Source organism: Harmonia axyridis, chromosome 6, assembly GCF_914767665.1.
Source record: "Harmonia axyridis chromosome 6, icHarAxyr1.1, whole genome shotgun sequence".
Lineage (NCBI taxonomy): Eukaryota > Metazoa > Arthropoda > Insecta > Coleoptera > Coccinellidae > Harmonia > Harmonia axyridis.
Genome location: NC_059506.1, coordinates 26,647,847 through 26,668,661, shown reverse-complemented (window position 1 = coordinate 26,668,661; position 20,815 = coordinate 26,647,847). Strand labels below are relative to the sequence as shown.

The 20,815-nt window shown below is 32.4% G+C and overlaps 2 protein-coding genes and 3 non-coding genes across 5 annotated transcripts in view; 4 read left to right on the top strand and 1 right to left on the bottom strand.

The window, feature by feature from the left end:
* Positions 1-3,395: 3,395 nt before the first annotated feature.
* Positions 3,396-8,499, bottom strand: LOC123681629 (ralBP1-associated Eps domain-containing protein 1). The gene is made up of 4 exons (XM_045619850.1): positions 8,323-8,499; positions 7,583-8,000; positions 5,939-6,265; positions 3,396-4,793 (listed from the first exon to the last, which is right to left on the bottom strand). Exons 1-4 carry the CDS (start codon positions 8,470-8,472, stop codon positions 3,733-3,735), a joined length of 1,956 nt encoding a protein of 651 aa, XP_045475806.1. The 5' UTR covers positions 8,473-8,499; the 3' UTR covers positions 3,396-3,732.
* A 415-nt stretch (positions 8,500-8,914) lies between these two features.
* LOC123681628 (NAD kinase-like) overlaps positions 8,915-20,815 on the top strand; it is a 160,694-nt gene continuing 148,793 nt past the window's right edge. Inside the window, exons 1-2 of the mRNA XM_045619846.1 lie at positions 8,915-9,025; positions 14,596-14,763. Coding sequence (XP_045475802.1) covers positions 14,621-14,763 — 143 coding nt within the window. The 5' untranslated portion in view covers positions 8,915-9,025; positions 14,596-14,620. The remainder of the gene's footprint in view (positions 9,026-14,595; positions 14,764-20,815) is intronic.
* Positions 14,866-14,938, top strand: Trnak-uuu. The gene has a single exon. It is a non-coding gene; the product is annotated as a tRNA-Lys (tRNA).
* Trnay-gua lies at positions 15,267-15,357 on the top strand. The gene is given in 2 exon segments: positions 15,267-15,303; positions 15,322-15,357. It is a non-coding gene; the product is annotated as a tRNA-Tyr (tRNA).
* LOC123683582 lies at positions 19,067-19,257 on the top strand. Its single transcript, XR_006748049.1, has one exon. It is a non-coding gene; the product is annotated as a U2 spliceosomal RNA (small nuclear RNA).

Genomic DNA, 20,815 nt, shown 5'->3' with positions numbered 1-20,815 from the left:
GCTCCAATCTTCAAGTGTCCAATTGCGGTGCTCCTCAGCCCATTGCCGTCGATGAACCCGGTGTTCCCTATTCAAACGGGGATGTTGTACCCTCCTACGTGCTCTCAAACCACGAACATGTAGTCGTCGTCTTACAGTCTGGTTCGAAATTAGAACTCCTGTTGCAACTCTCAGTGATCTATTGAGCCGGGTAAGTGGGATTTCTCCTAGCATTGAGGATCAAAAGACGATCTTGGGCAGATGTTGTACTGCGCTGCCGACCTCCCCCATGAACATAAGCTACTGAGTCGTTTTGGATGAACCTATTCCATGCCCGACTCACGACACTTTGCGAAACATTCAGTTGATCAGTGCAGTTTTAGTGTAGGGGCATAAATATTTATTAATTTCGAGATAAAACACACTGAGTATCAGACAGGTGACCTATTTCATATAGGTAATTTGTGCTAAATCTTCGTATTTTCGGCTCAAGATTCTATATAGTTGACATATTCCCAATTACCCTGTAGAAGATATATTAAAAAAATTTCCTCCGATTACAAAGGATAGTAATTTGAAGGGAAACACATTCAGAACAGAAAATTATATGAAAGACTCTCTCACCTTTAGTCTTCTCCTAAAATTTTTCGCATCAATTTAGAAACAGTCTCTTTATTGATCGTAGACAAAAAAATTTGAAATTAGAGGAACCTTATGAGACTAGATTGATTGATAACGCTAAACAAACATAAAAACTTCGGGATAGTATCACCAGTAGGGTCTTCCTGAGGGATCAAAGGACTCTATAACGAGGAAACCCGAATCAAGGTCAAGATCAGATTTCCTTGTTGAGTGCCCAATAGTGCGTCATTTTAGATAGCAATCGATACGTCACAGACAGAATAATCTGGATAATACGTCTCCCTTGTTTTCACCGTGTAGTTTCCACTTTGTTTTCGTTTTAGCAGGAAAAACAGATGGAGGCTCATTTACTAAGAGGAAGCTTTTTTCTTTCCAATGGATCGAATTACAGATTGAAGGTTCACGATGGGGTCAAAGCTCATTAATCTAGAGCGTGTAGACCTAGAGAATGAACACGGTAAGTACATAAACGGACAACATTGCTTCCGCGGTTTTTTTTTTCAAATTCGAGGCTTTATTGCAAAAAACTGGTTTTACATGTATGATTCAAAGTATTGTCCATCGCTGGCTACTACTTTCTCCCATCTTTCGGGTAGCGTACGAATCCCGCGTTGAAAAAACTGGTCATCTTTCGAAGCGATCCACGAATCGATCCAATTTTTTTACTTCTTCATACGACCAGAAGTGCTGGTCAGCAGGACATGTGCCATTGACTGAAACAAGTAATAGTCCGAGGGAGCAACGTCTGGAGAATATGGGGGTGGGGTAGGACTTCCCATTTCAAAATTTCCAAGTATGTCTTGACCACTGCATGGCTCATGCTGTAAAATCTGCACTTGACCATATCTCTCGTTGTATTGCGGACGTTTGTCTCAAACGCATTAATTGCGTTCGATAACGATCGCCTGTGATTGATTCAGTCGGTTTTCACAACTCATAATACACTACGCCGAGCTGGTCCCACCAGATACTGAGCATGACCTTGGAACCGTGAATATTCGGTTTGGCCGTCGACGTGGAAGCAAGGCCAGAATATACCCATGATTTTCTGCGCTGGTGATTATCGTAATGAACCCATTTTTCGTCTCCAGTCACAATGCGTTGCAGAAATCCCTCCGTCTTTGCCTCGCAAGCAGCTATTCACAATCAAACAAACGCCGTTCAACATCTCTCAGCTTCAACTCGTACGGCACTCAATTTCCTTGTTTCTGAATCATTCCTATGACTTTCAGGCGTTTTGACATGGCTTGTTGCGTCACTCCCAATGATCCTGCCAATTCTTGTAGCGTTTGACACGAGTCTTGATCAAGTTATGTCTCAAATTCTGCATCTTCGAAAACCCTCTCTCTTTCACTGCCTTGCTGGTCTTCGATGTCAAAATCGCCGTTCTTGAAACGTTGAATCCATTGTGAGCACGTTCTTTCACTAATAGTGGCCTCACCATAAGTATTTGAGAGCGTTAGATGAGCCTCAGCCGCAGATCTCTTCATATTGAAGCAGAAAATTAAGACCTCTTCCTCCTTTGGCTTGTAAGCTGATATGTTTAATCGATAATAACTTTAATATGCAGACATATGTCGACTAATATTTCGATGATATCTACGATCTATTTATTTCGACTACCACTTACCGCTACAGCCATCTATTAAAAAACGGCGGAGGCAAAGTTGTACACCTAATATTTATCACTCAACACATTGCCATTGGTCAGATTTGAATTTTACACCAATCATAATTGGAATGTGAAACGTATATACTGGGTGAATCATTTACACTTTTTTCCTTCAATCTTTTTAACCGGACTGAATCGAAAAAAGTGATCTCTTATTGATCCGGCAGCAAAAAGTGTTTCTTTGACCTAAAGAGTCATGAATCTTTTTTGAAATATAAGTCAAAGACTCATCTTCAATATATCCCGGGAATTTGAGGCATTGCTACCAACCTCCATGCCTTTCGTAGGCGAGGGATTAAATGACCTTTTATTGTCAACTTTTGTTTTTGAAATACTATGAAGCTATTTTTTTTAAATTTTCAAAATTTCATGATGTGATAAATATTGACGATGACGTGGCCAAAATAATAAAATAGGTACATTAGATCTTTGAGTGACTTCAAGGCTTTTTGGTTAAAATCGGGTGGCCACCCTGCAAAAGACGCTATCTGAGGAGCGCCTGATCATCTATGCAAGCTGCAACACAACAAACTTCTAATGAAATATTCAAAATTCAATAACTACAGAACTACGATCAAACAAGGACTTCAGGGTGAAAAACTTTAGCATTATCGAATCATTGCCCTGATATTATTTATTCCATTCAGCTTGAAATTCAAAAAATACATACATTCAGTCTGATTGAGAGCAAGCTGTTTACTAGAATATGCCCGAAAAATTGAATAACTATTGTTCATGTAGTCGGAAAATGACGATGGAAAATTGTGCCCTCCAATTTGATGGATGGCTCTGGAACCTTTTTTTCTAACCTCCCGATATCTGTTTTAGAGTATTTTTCAAACATAATAGTGTTGTTTTTATTGCTCACAGAAAAATTTATTTCCTGATTACTGACCTGGAATTTCGAAAAGAATTCTTTTTCACAAAACTCGAATTTCTTTATTTTTAATGAAATTTTGAGGTTTGATGTTTTTTATCTGCACTTCTAAGCCTCCGGGAGGAGCCTTGGGTTTATTTATAGTATTTCAAATATTCCTTTTCTGAACCGAATTTGAATTGTTGATTCATCCATTTTAGTAATTTTATAAATAAAACACATAGATGAAGTAAAAGATTTCTAATATATATATTCAAACTTAATAGACGATAATAAATCCATAACTAAATCACATTTTATTTATACAGGTTCTAGGGAAACTGGCGATAGTGTTCTCGTTATATCTATGAAAATAAACTTAAATCGAGATAGTCGAACAATTCAAAGCCCAACAGTTATCAACAATTCACAATGAAAATTTACAACTCTCTGATAGCTTTTACTCTTTCAAATAATCCTACCTTGTGATCCAATATCTTCATTTTTAGAAAAAATATACTTTAGAAGCATTTTTAAAACCTAACAAGTGACGAAGGAACTCGAGACTGATATAGATAAAATATTATCCTCCGTTCATCAGCTTTTCCAACCTCACTTTAAGCGCTAGTTTCTCTTCCCTTATATCAGCTAATTCTTGACTTAATTCCTGGCACAGTCTCAACAGAACAGTATTTTCTTCTTGCATCTTTTGGAACACATCCCATTTCAGTTTTTCTTCGTTCGATATGGGACTTTCCCTTCCTTTATTTGGCTTCCTATACACCTCAAAAGCTCCGTGTCTTCTGGGACCCGCTTCTTCTGTACTTTCCGGCACCGAGAACTGCGCAAACAATTTTTTTCTCTCGGCTTCATACACACTACCAGGGAACACACCCTCTTGGACATTCTCATATTTCTCGAACTGATCGAAGTTGGCAAAGGAAACTTCTGCGTCTTGATTATCTGTTGGGGCCGCTACAGCTTGGTCGCCTTCTGATTTTTGATTGGTCAGCTTTTTTGACGGATTAATACTGGGACTGACCCTAGGAGGTACAACTGGGACTTTAGTCAGACGATTCAAATCCAGTGAAGAGCTTCTGCCATGAGTCTTAAATGATCTAGGAGGAGGTGGTGGTGGTTTATCCTTCTTTGGCGGTGGAAAAGCGGGTAAACTCACTGGGCCTTCTTCGAAACTATTTTGATTAGTGGGCGGAGGTGGGATGGCGCCTTTTCCTACAATCTTCTTAGGTTGTGGCCTCTGAATAGCACTGTTTTGAGTTTGGGAATTGACGTTGGTTAAATTCGAATTATGTCCTACTGTCAAACTATTACTATCTGAAAACAATTTCGGACTTGGTCCATCCACAATCTCTCTGGGTTCCTCATTCGATGTTCCTGGATTTTCTGGTGTTAATCTTAATGCTTTCGGATGCAAAATTTTCGGATCTTTATCCAGGGAAACTTTCTGAAAATCGAAGTTGACAGGCTTGGGTCCAGGCGATGAAATGGAATTTGTGGGGCTTTCAACGAACTTGGTCCATTCTTTGGCGGTTTCTTTTGATGATGGAAGAGCTGGTGGTGATAATATTGGTTCAGTTTCTGGACTTGGTGACTTCGGTTGATCAGTATTTCCTGGTATCAAACCTGAAATTGATAATAAAGGTCACAAATTTTGGTTATTTTTGGGTGAAATATTATTGGCAATATATCAAAATCTGTTCGATAGCTTCTGAGTAATACCAATATAAAATTTTATTTTCTCAATAATCAGAAAAAAAACCCTTACAATCAAAGTGAAATTCAGATATTAGTTGCAAAATAGTTCATGCAAAATTCGGTGAAGATTGTACCAATATTTGAGAATCTGTCTGTAAGTTTTTACTGAAATTTTGCATGAACATTAAGTAGATATATATAAAAAGTTATCCAAACCTATCAGCTATGTAAAATATAGCATGTACAAGTTTAAGTATATGTTTCTTTTGAGATTTATGATCTAATAACCCTGTGAACTACAGAATATCTTTTGGATAAATGATTGATTTGTTTTGAATTTTTTCAGCTTGATGTAGTTTATGGCTAGACGCATCAATATTTATTTTCGAAAAATCTGTAGATATCAATAAAACTATGGATTTTATCCAAAATAGGCAAATTTGAAAGCATAATGTTCTTCTTCTCTTATATGTTGCTGATATAAAACAGCTATGAAGGAGAAAAATAAAATCTTCCAAGTATGCATCTATTTTTTTGAAGTTCTTTTTAGTTTTCCAAAGAAAATAGTTTCAAAAGAGTGGTAAATGGTCTTGAGTTGACAGTATGTTCTTACAGTTTGAAAGTTCACAAGTGAAAAAATAACATAAATACGAATTTGAACTAGAGCATAAGCTCCCGACTACACTTCAATGTTTTTTGCATTGTGTCATTATCATTATTGAAGCTATGAGAAGAGCTCAATTTTCTTAAACTAAAAAACATAATAATACAATCAGTACAACAAAAAAAAAATATTCCTATATGCGATCATATAAACATATTAAATTGTATCTCTTTTTCTCATTTCTTTTTTACCTGAATTGATGAACCTGTATATAGAGACAAGTAGAGAATATATCAAAATAGTAATAACAGTTCTTTCTTGAAGGAGTCAAAATGCCATTGACTTAAAATACAATATTTGCATTTTGGATTGAAATTATATAAATAATTGATCTATGGATTTTTTTATCGAAAGTTGAGTCGCTTTTTATATTATTACTAATATGTTTACTCAATTTTTAATTTCATACCTGGCGGTAAAATATCCGGTATCTCAATATTATTCCTCTTCAACACAACCAAATGCATGGCGGTCATGAATTCTTGTAAACTCAAGGCTCCATCTTTTGTAACATCAGCTAGCTGCCATATTTTCCTCAATGTCTGTACTGGTAAGCGTGATTTTTCAAAGAAGGTCCTGGCCACTGGTCCGGGTAGCAGTGCGGTTAGGTCTGATTGCAAGGTCTTAAACTGTTTTATATAGTATGTACATTGCTCAGGTGTAATAGTCCAAACATCATCTAAAACTTCAGTCTCATCTTCACTGCTATGTTTGTCAGACAATTCCTCTTCTGTACCTGAATAATTAAGAGGGATGAATAAGAAATTTTGTAAAATACGACTACTGAAAATGTCTTGAATAAAATTTATGTTAAATATGATATTAATAACCCAATAAGAATTTCCTTAATTACAATTATTGCAGGTTGAAATTTCTTCCCAAAAAACTTTTATGCTTCACTAATATCAGGCCTTTAAATAAAAGAATTGTTAGAGTCACAAAAATTATACAATATTCAATTCACAAAGAATTATCATGAAGGTTGTAAACCTTTTCAATAGATCCCTCTATTCTATTGTTTTGTTATAAGTTCTTTAATCTTTTAATGGTCAGGATTTTTCTCAGAATTTTCTACCTTCTACCTTAGATTCCAATAAATCAATAAATGTCGATTAAAAGCATTAGACAGTTGTTCTTGAAAATAAAATAATATTTAAGAAAAAAATTGAATAATCTCTTAAACATCAAATGATTTGACCTTTCACATTGTGGTCTTAGTGAACCATTAGTTCAAGATAATCAGAAATTAAATAAAGCTTCTACATTGTATGCATCATCAATAAACAAAACTAGGTACTTTTTTAATATTTAGGAAAAAATCTTAAATCCTCTTAAGAGTATAACAGTAATCTGGAATAGATTCAGATAGTTTCCTATCAATGCTAATAGAAAAAATGAGTGAATTGATTTTCAAGAATATTTTATGCAAAAATTCAGTATAAAAATAAAAAAGCAATGATAATATGACTGAAAATTAAATAAATGAAAGATAAATATCACAATTAACTCTTAAAAATTCACTTTACCCAATTATTATTGGCATCTGGGGCATGAAAATGATATAAATTCAAGGAAAATAGTCCAATGTTGAATAAACTACATGCTTAATGAATTCAATGATACACCTTGCGAGCATATGATATTAACTTAACAAACTAGATGAAGTAGAAATTCTAACTGAAGAAATGGCAATATGTATTTATATTTTTATTTCAGAAGCACAGGTTTAAAACTATACATAAAAAAATTCAATGGGACAATTGCAAAGATTTTAGTAATCTCTGAAAGCATAAACAGAATTCAAATTGACACAGAATTTATCAAAAAGAAAATATTGAGATAGAGTTTTGTGCTCAAGCAAATCAACATTGGTTATAAAGTTTGAAATATTCAACAATGAAGTTGAATGAAAAATTGAAGTTGGTTTCATGTGAACAGTGATTATAATAAAAAATTTTCTGGCTTTTAGGAGTTCATATTGCTATAACTTATCAGCAGTATGATAATGAAAAACTTGATTCTTCATTAAGTTTCTTAACAGATTTGAACTTACCCAGTAGTTGTCTTTGCTCCTCAGAAATCAATCCTTGCCAACCTCTTCCAGCCCAATTCCTATCTTGTACACTATTTGTTGGTGTTGGACTATCTGAAGTTGTACTTGAAACTTCTGGAGATCCATTTCGGTTCAGACTTAATGTATCACTATCAAATTCCGAGTCAGTACTGGTAGTATCTATGTGTTCTCTATATACATTCAAATCATTACTCAGTTCTATCAAATCAGGAATGGGGCTCTCATTTCCTAAGTTATTCCATGTAAACTTTGGCAAAGGCAAATCTATATTGGCTGTTATTATCTCACTACTCAGACTTCTGCTTGACTGATAGGCTGCCACTAACTTGAGAGCAGAGAAAAACTGTTTCCTACTTAAACTAGTTGTGGATTGATTCCAACATATTATTTCAGATATCTGGAATGAATAACAACTATTTGAAATAATGATTATTGATATAGGGGAATAGAAACTAATCAAGAGTACTCAAATAGACCATTAGGTTTTGTATGAAACTCAGATGTCTGATTTAAATTTCTGAAGTATATCACAATAAACGTGAATAATGTAAATAATTCGCAATAATAATTTTGCACAAACTATCATCAGATATTTACGAATATCTTAAATTACAAAAAACGAAATATAATTAAATATAATATTACGGAATTAATTATAATATACTTTTATTGTAGACAATATAAGCAGTATTATTCAAGCCGAAAATGTAGCTTTTTACCTCATCTATTACATGTTCAGGTACATTTCCAGACCTTATAAGTTCAATAGTTTTTAAAACAGAAGCTTTTCCTGAGCTCTCTTCGTCACATAATAAAAAAATATCAGAAAAGTATCTCTGTAAAGTTTCCGACAACTGCAGCTCTTCCATTTTTGATTTTGACTTATACTACTGAATACTGACATTTGACACGAAATGTCTACAGCAATCCTATCGCCACGGGTTACTTTTGATCTACTGTTCAGATAAACTAAAAACTCTTTTGACAATGCAGAAAATAAGGAGAATGTATTTTTCACCAGAGTTCAGAATTCAATTCAAAAATTGTGATATAAATATATTAAAATATTCTCAAGAACATTTTAAAACTTACATGACATTATCATAAACGTGTTGTGTTTATCCCTTTATTTTTCATGTTTCATTACATTTCTGAAATAAATTCTTTTTTTAATATATATCAGTAGTTTTTGAATTATCGGAATTACTACCATAATTATTCAAACAATATATTGAATTTTTTAAAAAGTAGTTTAAACGATCCAACCGTTTTTTGGGAAACACAGGCTATTGTGCAGTTTCCCTCCATTTATCATATGTGCGTATTTGCGTAATAATTCAAATTTCGGATAATCGTTTAAACAAATTGGTGTTATGTTTTTTTTCTGATTGTGTATGTTTTTAATGGAACTTGGTGAGATACGTAAGTTTCAATTACTTCAATTTAGATCTGAATACTATCATTAATGATAATTATTTATAAAAGGTACAAGTACTTTCTGTGGATACGTGACTTGTTAGATTGTACATTTCTTTTATTTTCTTTCGAACTTTATGTTAGGATATATCTTATTTTTCATAATGTAATATCATTCCTAAGTAACAAAATATTCATCATTGATCATTGGGGATTGAAAAAGATATAATAAGCTACTCGTATCATAATGCTTTAGAAGTATAAACCTTTGAATGAAAACATAAGTGTAAAGCAGGTAAATACCAAACTTAACATAATAAATTTGGTTTTTATAATAGTTAAGTTATATAAATCAACTCCATACAGGTTCGGCCTGTGGTACCTATGGAATATTAATTTTCTACAATATAAAAAAATACATATATAGGTACCTTATCACAACTTATAGTACCTATTTGTTTTTTCTATTCATTCTATTTCTTTCGTGAAAAATGTTTCAAATCCTAGTGGAAAGATTCTTGATTGTTTCTGTCTCTACTTGACGGAAATTCATCCTTATATAAGTAAAACACTCAGAAAACTAATATATAAATTTATATTCAGGTGTTCCTGAATTTTGGAGGTACAAACGAAATTTACAGATACTTCGGATCATTTTACGGTATACCCATTATACTGAAAAAAATCCTATTAACATGTACCCGCAAACGCTTTTGTTAAAGTTTGATTTTTTCTCATAGCACCTTCCCTTCACAAGATATAAAACTTGAATTTGGCATTGATAGGTATTGCAATTAAAGTTTTCATTATGTGATATGCAAATCTACAGGTTGAATTTTTATGGAATAGTGCTCGCTTCTTTCCTCAAGAATTATTTTTTTTGGTGCACCACTCTGGTAGTAAATGTAAAAGCACTACACTTTTTGGTGTCTTGTAGTTTTAATAGAAATTAAATGACAGTTTTTATTTCCACTTTTAATTACGTAATACAACAATTGTTTCACTACATAGTACCTAGCTTCTTCAGATATTTCACATTTTTCAATAACTTACATTTATGAGTGATATAGATAACTATAGGGTACATTGGGTAGGTATACAAGGTATTGACAATGGATTTTGGCAATTCCCGCAATAAATGGTTACAGAAAGAGTCCGTTCACTCGTTCAACAATATTCCAACTTTATTGTATCGGTTTATTTTTAACGCTTCTAGGAAGGTTGGACCATAATTTTTATTATCAATAATTAAAATTTCGAAATTTTGGTTGAACTTATCTCCTAAATCTAACGAGTTATTGGAATATGCAGAATTATTCTTACTAACTCTTCAGATGTTTATTAATTCTAATTCCAAAAGATCTGCCTGTTTGTCCCACATATATTTTTTGGCAATCATTACTAGTTAACTTATACACTCCTGATTAATTATCTTTTGATATAGTGTCTTTGTTATTTTTGATAAATTAACCGAGATTTGAATTTGTTCTAAATGAAATTGTAGTTTTGTCGTAGGTATGTGCTACCGATTAAAAAAAAAACTTTAAACAATTCTTTAGTAACCATCGAAATTATTATCTATAAAGATCCAGTTAGTAAGATGTGATGAATAAATTAATTGTAAGTTTTGGTACTCATTTACTCAATCCGAATATTAATAAATATTCGATAAACTGGTCTAGGTAATCATCACACAAAAGTAGGATTACAAGAAACTCCCTGTATCTTGAAAACAAAACGTTTTGAATATAGGACTTTTTTTCTTAAAATTATCCAAGGGATCTCTCATTTTCCTTTGTTCCTTCAATTTAGGAACTATATCAATGAAATGGCATTTGATATGGAACATGCCAGTGGCGTACCCAGACGGGATAAAGAAAAAAATCAAATTTTCCTTCTTTTGAAGAAATTTTTCAAAGAATTCTGCTTGCTCATAATAAAATTGAGATATATAAGGTTGTTACATATAATGAATATTCCCCCTCTGGGGGTATATCCCCCTCCCTTGGGTACGCCACTGGAACATGCATATATGGATATGTATCTTACAAGAAAATAGTTTAATTGTCGCAGTCAATCAAGTATAATTCCAAATCAACGTTCAATTATTTTCTGCCAATAAAAGTTTCTGGTTATTTTGGTGTTTTCTATAAACTGTTTTCACTGGTGCAGCTAAAGCTCCAGTTTTTAAATTTTTTCTTATGTTTAAAAACTCCATGCTCTTTTTAGTGTCTGATGAAATAGTTGCAAAGTGTCCTATTTGCTCGCCTATTTGAGTCCCACACTTGGAATAATTTCGGTTCGATAGTCTTTCCATTAAAATATTTACCATAATAAAAAAACCTCACCAATTATACAATTTGAATAACCCGCTCTATGAAATTGACATAATTTGGTTTTCAACACCACCTCTACATATTTTGGAAAAGAATGTCTGTGATTGGCTGAAAGTGTAGAAAGGGGCGTATTCAAATGAAACTACCCCATAGTGCACCCTTACCATATTTTGGGCAAGTCCCGCCCTTCTGTAAAATATTGTCTATCCGTGTCGGACGGAAGCTCTCTGAAATCTGAATGAAGAATGAACATTATTTATTTTTTGTTGGTTCAAAGAAATCGTAAAAAAGTTGAAATATAATTAATTCATTGAAATATTTGGATATCGTAAAGTGTCGGTGGTGAAACGGTTCAAACACGGTGAATTTTAATCTAGACGTCTTCCAATAGAAAAAGGATTTTGATGCATCAGGTATGATACAAAAAACTTAGAAGTTTAACGCAGAATTAACTTGAAACCTATATTGCGCCTTTGTTTTTTATTTTATTCAAACCGTCCTGAACTGAAATAAAAATATGAGCAGTCTTATTTTCAAAAAGTTTTCAGGATTTTTTTCCTTTTTATCTCATACTTAACGCTTCAAAATATTTTTCTTCAATTTATAAGCAGTTTGCCCGGTTTAAAAAAAATATTCTCCCCTAATTGTTTTCAAACATTGCTCAAATTTTTTTATACACATTCTAAAAAATAATACCAACACATATAGTGAGTTATTTATTTATTTTTTCTCAAATTTTACTCCACTTGAACATACAATCATTGTTCAATTTGAATTCTTCAAAATATTTTTTGAATTTAAAATACCTTCGAGAATTTTGTCAAGCAATCTGCTTCTAATTTTCGGTTCATTCGAATTTATACCCAGCTTGATATGCGCTGAATGTTTTCACTATCTATTAAGGAAGAAAAGACAGAATTTTTTATTAAATTGATTGAAAAATTATACAATTTTGTCATTATCAAAAATAAAGACCAGAATGCTGCTATTCTGTTTCAAAATTTAGAATTTACATATTTCTCAATAATTTAATTACGCACAAGTAAATATTTCGCGAAATAAAGATTATTATTATTGATTTCTGTCTGATGCTATGTTTTCGAACATTATAGGATATACTGCTTTTTATTAATACTTGCAAGAGTTCTATATGCTGAAATTTCGAAATTGGCAAACATAAATTCTGTTTTTCAATTCTTATTCAACTTATTCTTTATTTCCAAATCCGTGATATGTAATTTGGAAATATGTACTTCAACAACCACTATTAATTTTCGAACATGTACCTCTACCCTGTATTATGTTTATTGTTTACATACATATGCAATTGCCTGATATAATATGAAATATCGTAAAGTAACTTCACTTTCTGCAATAATCAGAAAAATTCAGCCCGAATTAGGTATTACTAATTTTTCTCCAAATTTCCGCTGTTCAGAGTTAAATTCCCAAATTCTGCATCATTGACAATGGCGCTCAGCCTCAGCGTGACCAGATTGGCGTATGGTAAATCTACTAAATTTTTTAATCGCCTTTCGGCCAACGCCAATCAACGCTAATCAATTTTTGAGATTTTATTTTTCACGACCTTTTTATCCGTTTTCGTATGTATTTTGTTCAAACAAGTAGTTCATTATTTTCGACTATAGTCTAAAACTAAGGTCACATAAGTGGATAAATAAGATTTTTTTCCTATCAGAAAAGATTTTACCGATTTGTGTTTCTTCTTCAGAAATTACTCATTTCCGTAAAAGCTTTTTTCCCAAATAATAATAATAATGATGTTCATTCAAAATAAACGTAAATACAAAAAAAACTAAATACAAAATTCTTTGAATATCAGTGTTCGAGGTACTAGATACAAGAAACTTTTCTAAATTTAATCTGAACGACTAATAAAAAAAATACGTTTTGCGGAAAATATTCAAAGATCCTTCTATACAAGATAAATAAGAATCAAGTTTATAAGTAGGATTTCAAGTAACAAAAATTATTATAATAATTATTTTTCAATTCAATACTAACTTTCAGAATTAGAATTAGTCAATTCGATTAAAGATCATCAATATTTCTGATGGTGTTTTTGATTTGCTTTCAACAGTTGAACATATGCTCCCGTAGTCTCATCTTACAAAATGATATGAATCTAAACAATTTAGTTGATTGAGAATACAAGGATACGTAAAAATTATGTATTAACTAAAGGTAATAGAAAAAACGATTCTGTAATGTGAAATGAATATCTATAAATTTGAAATATTCAGCCACTCTAATTTGTCAATGAAATTCCAGTTACACAATTTTTTTCCGCTTAATAGAATACAAAATGTGAGGTAATGGTATATTTTCAACTGAAGTTTTTACACCATCTGTTTTAAATGAGATACTTTTCGGAGAAACCATCACCTTTCTTAGTTATTCTCAGCCGATAGCCACCAAAGAGGTTTTATGATTTTACTATGTTTATGTACGTTCTTCTCGAAACGCGTAGAACCTCAATGAACAATGAATTGATTCATAGGAACAGAGTAGATATCCCAATTCGAAAAACCGTCTCGGTTAGATTTCTAAAACTACTTTTGCTTACCAAAATCTGATTTCTTCCTACTAAAAATTTCATGGAAATGCGAAAAAAATCTGGTCCCACTGATGGGGCTCTCTTTCAAGAATGCATCACATTTTATGGCGGTCCCTTTCAAATAAATAGAAGAGAACTGGAATTGCCAAATTCGAGAAATTTTACACAGGGTAATATTATTCGAAAAAGGTTCCAATATGCAGAATGATCTTTATGGCCGCTCCATTACCAATAAATCTGGGCATTTCCATATAAGGTATAAGGATTACAGCACTGAACTGCAGGCGTTTCGTGAACCGTTTCATCAGTCAACCTTCGTCTCTCAGATAAATAAACAAAATAAACGGTCCAATTGGAATTATCGAAGGTACACTCAAGAACCAAACCTATTCTAATTTCCAAGCAGGTCAGGGATACCTAGTCTTCACCTATACACGCATCTATTCTCTTCTTATCACAATAACGCTTCGGTTTGCTCTGAAAATAACCGTGAACACCGCAAAATCTCATTGCAGATTATATTTGGGTTTTTTGAATTACGCAAAAACGTTCCGTCTTTTTTATAGCGTCGCCGTCGCCTGTAATACAGTTTTGAATTCGGTTATCAAAGTGTGACAACGGTTAGTGAATTAACATAACTATAAGATACTACGTTTTTCCAGGTTGTGTTGTGATTTTCCTGCAATCATGAACGAGGTAGATATGCAACTTGCTAGGGCTATGGTAGCTGAAGAAAAACAGAGATCGGCTTCTAGTACTCCTGGAGGTAGTCCTCTCCCTATGAAGAAAACCGTCATTTCGCAAATTCTGGAAAAAACTAAGGCATTCAGGTATGTTTATTTATATTTCCTCCAACTATTTTTAGAATTCAAGGTTGATTGGAGACGTATACAACTACCTAAGTTATGCCTGACGCCTCGTAACATCCAAGAGCCCGGGTAGCTCAGTCGGTAGAGCATTGGACTTTTAATCCAAGGGTCCAGGGTTCAAGTCCCTGCTCGGGCGGTCTTTTTGTTTTTATTATATCAAATTCATCTGTTGTGTATAATTCAGAGCTTTTTTTCGCTGTTTATTGGTATTTCCGAATCTTTATTAAAATTTGGCTGTTTTGGTTCAAATGAAATAAGATATTTAATATTTTCCGTCGAATTTCGATAGTGCATGGAAATAACTGAATAATATATTCTATCGATAGTTTCATCAATAAAAAAAATGTCTAAGTCCTAAATTTTGATATGGAAAACATAAAACGTATATTTTCCAGATTATTCTATGTCTATCTCAAATTAATGATCTTCCTTATATTGAGCTTTGAAATCCTGATTTGTACACACCTTCGGTAGCTCAGTTGGTAGAGCGGTGGACTGTAGAGGTATTGAATTGTTGACATCCATAGGTCGCTGGTTCAAATCCGGCCCGAAGGAAACTTTTTTTTTCGTTGATTCAATTAAAGCACCATATCTTCAACCTTATTTCATTATATTTTCTTGAATACAAATAAATATTAATTTAATTTATAGTTGAAACTTTTAGTTGAATCTTAAATGAGGGCCTTTGATACTTCGCAATTTAAAATGATGTATCTCATATGTTCAGTGTTTTGTGTGAATAGACAAGTGGTTCTCAGTGGCGTAGCTCAAAATTTTATTGGAGGTCCATTATTCTACACTTTGATTGGTCTTGGGTGCATCTTTTACGTGGTATCTCTCCTACGCAACAAGTAATTCGATTATTTTTTCTACGGCATTATCTATTAACATGGATTTTTTTCTAGAAATATGATCTCTTATTTAATGGATGGAAATTCATATTAATTCGATAACAATAAATATAAACACTTCTAATTTCCACAGATTTTTATTAATTCGACAATTGTTCCACTGTCTTAGCGGCTTCATCAAGAATTGGTTACATTGCAAAGTGTCACTTTTCAAAACGCATTCTCAACTATACAAGGTGGTCCAGAATTTAGTCAGATAGAACAACTCTTCCCATGATATACAGGGTGTTAAAGTTTGAAAAAATCAGTTTTCTACCTGTATAACTCTAGTATTATTAAATGTATTGGTTCAATTTTTAGGTATTGAGGTCTAGTCTTCGAAGTTTGTAATCTTTAGAATTGGGTAATAATGTCCTACCAAAGTTATCCAGTGAAAAGATATATGGATGCGATGATCCTTTTTCTATTGAAAATCTAATCCACAATTTTTTTTTTGAGGAAATTATTCCTTTTCTTAAATCAGCAGTTTTACTGAAAAAAAGTTCATCTAAATTTTTTTCATAGAATTCAATAGTCTCGAGATGATCTATTACAAAGCAAACACTATCCATAACAATAATTTTTCAAATTTTATCATTACTAATAAAGGAAAGTACAAAAATTGTCGTAGATTACCAGATCACTTGCAGGTATCATTTAATTGAACATTCCAAAAAGAACATTCATCTAGACTTCAATACCTAAAAATCAAAACAATGAATACTAGAATTATAAATAAAAAACTGATTTTCTTCCAAATTTTAATTAATTAATTTGAATTATCTCGCATGTTATGATATATGTTTATAGACACTTTTTTCCATGAAAAAAGTTTTTCTGTCTGACGCCAGTTATTGAACTGAAACCTGGACCGCTCTGTATTTACCAAAAATAAGGGTACCTACAGGACAATAAAATAATTTATTTATGGCATCCCTATAAGTACCCGGATATTCTGGGCCTGGGGTACTAAATAATTCATCTACAGCAATCTGGAATTTCCGAAGATCTATTTAAAGATGTTCAAAAGAAGCGACCTTTATTTTCGTCTACGTGACTATTCATGAAAATCTGTCTAGAATTGTACCTGTTTTTCTCAAAAGGATTCTAATGGTGTTGAACAGTGATCCTTTTTTCAATATATAGAATCATTTCGCCTTGAAATATCAAGAAAATTCATACTTTCTTCTTTCTCTTCAAGAAATTAAAAAAAATATCGTAACTGTCTATTAGTACCTTCAAAACAACAAATAATGTCATCCACATACCTATACCAATAAAGATAATTTTAACTCAAAGGGGGTTCCAAATTTTACGTTCTAAATTATCCATTAAAATTTCAGTTAAAAGCAGACTAAGAGATTTCCCATGATTAGACCATTGACAGAAATATTAATAATTCTTTTAAGGACAAACTCTAAGACAATTCGAAATATTGTCTTTTTCAATTATGTTTGTATGTTTTCAGTTGAAAATTCATCTATTAATTTCATGATTTCGATAGGGGGATACTTTTTTTACGTCAAATTTAATAAATTTACAATTTCTAGGTAGCTTAATATGTTTTATTTCATCTATTCATTCTGTACTATTTTTGATTGAGAATTTGGCTTGAAAATTAGTGATTGTATTAATTCTTTGATTTTACGAAATTTAATGTGCTCGAAAATCTGAATGAAGTTATCATCTATTTTCTTTTTGATCTGATTAGTTGTATTTGTCTAAATTAAAACTTGAGCTATTGTCGATTGCTAAAGGTTTAATGGCTACTTCTGAAGCTATAGCTAAATATTCGAAAGAATTTTGAGAATTGTAAAACGGAAAGTAGAAGTGTTTATATTTATTTTCATTAAAAAAAGGATCTATTGTAAAAATTTGATTTTTAGTCATCAACATTCCCAAATGCATTTGATACATATATTCGTTATTCTTGCATATATTTATTTGAGAAAAATGGGCTGCAAAGTATCTACCGTTATTAGTAAGATATGTAGCCAAGCTAAGCTAGAAAATAAAAACTTCTAGATCAGATAGTTGGAAACCAAAATAAGATAACAGGAAGCGACTACAAAAATGAAGGATATAAATAGTAAAACATGAAAAAACAAAGAAAATGTCTAAAAACATAGGATTGTAATGGAAGCAACAAAAAGGTAGATAAATAATCAATTAGGTGAAAAAGAAGAAACTTTATAAAATAAAAAAATACATAATAAAGAAGCATTGAAGAAATATATATGTTCTGTTATGGAGAAGGAAGGAATGCCCAATACTTATACTGGAAATAATATTCAGTATATTATGAAAATAATAAAAGAAATGATTTGTATTTCAAGTATTTTATTCAAAAATTTGGTAGAACGTTTTGAGCTAAACAGCCATCTTCAGTACCACTAAAAACTAAACAGAGTGAGTTGAGCAACAATAATGAAAATATCAAAGTCCCAAAAATCTATGAATTATTTAATTCTCATGTGATTTCACCACTTTCCAACGTGCGATGGTGGTGTAATGGTCAGCATAGTTGCCTTCCAAGCAGTTGATCCGGGTTCGATTCCCGGCCATCGCAACTGTTTTGCTGCGCATGGATGGATTGGATCACATTTTTTTATATGGAGTCTATTCGACATTCCCTTGAATCAAAAAGGAAGGGATAATATTCAGTGGAAATTAAATTTTAGTATTTGTGATGGTAGATTGCAACATCCAACAACTCCATCAATTAGAAATTAATTTGTTGTGTAAGATGCAAAGTGTTAAAATGGGGATTTCTTGCACGGTTTTCAGCTTATCCTTTATAGTCTTATAATACATTATAATTTTCAACTGTTTCGAGAATATTTTTTCGTTACATTTCCAGCCTGTCCAGGCCTCATTGATTATTGAGTAAAAATGAGTGATATACTACCGAGCTGTTTTTAACAAGATAATGGGGCTAATTGGAGGAAATAATTAGGAAACCGGAATTTATTATCAAAACGGAAGCATGTTTTTATTGTGTAAATGCTACTGATACTAATTTCATCACAATATTGCTTATATTGAATATAAGGTAAAAGTAGTTCATCGAATGAAATGGAGAATAATGGAGTACGTAAATTTTATTTACAATATGAACGGTATGAACAAAATGTTTGGCATATATTCCGTATTTCAGATTTATTAAAATAGTGTTTATTTACTGTAATGGTTACATCTAGCGGCAAATATTTGAACATTAAGTCGAATAACAAAAAGAAATCTATATAATATACATATATCTAACTTAATTTTCTATTTGAACACTAGATGGCTTTTACGATGTTACCTTCTATATAATACTCAGAAGTATGGTACGTAGATCCGTAAGAAGAGGTCTGAAATAATTTTTAGTTATCGCTTCTCGGCCCTATGGCTAAGATCAAAGTGTAGTATCTGTTCTTATCAGCTTAATATCTGATACGCCCCGCATGCGGGGCCAGTATATTAAACTGATTTTTGGAAATTGATGGCGGTTAGGGGCTTGCTCCACCGCCGTCGCGGGTTGGCCCGGTATTGCAGTACCTCCGGGATCGGCCCACTTGACTCAATCAATATAATAACTTAGTGGAACTCTCAGTGAATCGTTCATTCTATGATTCCATATTTATTTATAACCTCAGAATAAACATAAAGACAACATTTGTGCTTGATCCCGAATACTCTTGTATTCGGGATCAAGCACAAATGTGATGTAAGTTTAGTGTCGCCAATCTCATTGACTCTTTTGAAACACGAAAGAATTTTCATGGACAAATTACATTGTAAACTATTTTTAAGCATTAATTGATAATTTCCAAATTAATCAAATTATGTTACGCTACTGCTATAGGCGGTGTGCGTGTATTCGTATGTAGCGACCTCCGTGGCGAAATTAAACACTTTGTTTAGTAAAACATGTTTTTTATGTGTTTTGCCTGCTTGAGTGGTGTTGAAATTTGTTTTTCTTTGGTTATTCTAAGGACTTTTGAGTTGATTTTATGATATACAATATTGAAAAGGAATTCTGAAAGTATGAATTCAAAATTTACTCCACGAAATTCACGAATTCAGTGCTGTGTAGTTGGTGGTTAAAATTCTTTTCACAGAACACACTATAAAATATTGTTCTTTTCGGAAAAAGTGGCTCAAGGAAGAAAGGAAAGATATGGATTAATAGTGTGAGAAGAGTTCGGTGAAAATATTCGAATAATTGAGAAATGTTAGCAAGACTCTTTCATCTAAAACTTACACTATAGTCCTGATCATTCGAGAGAATGGCAACCTGAAGTGGTTCATAAAATAGGCAGTGTTTTTTTATGGGAAACGTGAGAAGAAATGATTCTGAGGTATCTTCAACCCAAACATTTTCCACAGCTTAAATAATTTAAATTATATGTTACATCTTTCCAATCTCATTCAACTTATTTCAGGATAATAAAAAATGGATAATTCCACTTCGAAAATAAAAAATTATACAAGAAGAATAGCCGGATTTGGTAGAAAGCATATACTCAAGGAGGAATCATTTTTTCAATATTCATTCACATGTGGTAACAAAAATGCTTCGATAGAAGTTGAAGAAGAAAGAAAAGAATTCCCATGTCAAACCGATCCAAGTGATTTTGAAAAATTATATCTTTTCATTTGAGAGTAATTTCATGGGTCATGTTGCAGAGAGAATTTGAGATGTGACAACTGAGATAACTCAGTGCCGTACGATAAATGAATATGTAAAGTCACTGCAATATTTAAATTTATTCTGGACAGTACTATCATTGAACAATTAAGGCTTGGAAAATGATATTTCTAATTGCAATATTTAAACTTTATGTCACACAATGTGTACAGCATATTTCTACAATGAATAAAATAAGTTTTGACAGTAATTTTTGCAAATTCTTCATGAAATAGCACACTAATAGTTTCGAATGTCTTATTACCATATGAGAACACTATTTTCATCGAATATAGTTTAACTTGAAATGAAAAACATGGCCTATACGTAGAAACAGCAAGCGATGGGTCTGACTGACAAACTACAAGTTCTTATTAGGGATGTGTCGTTCACGAACGAACGGATCAAAAGACCCGGGTCTTCAAAACGAATGGTTCGATCGGGTCGT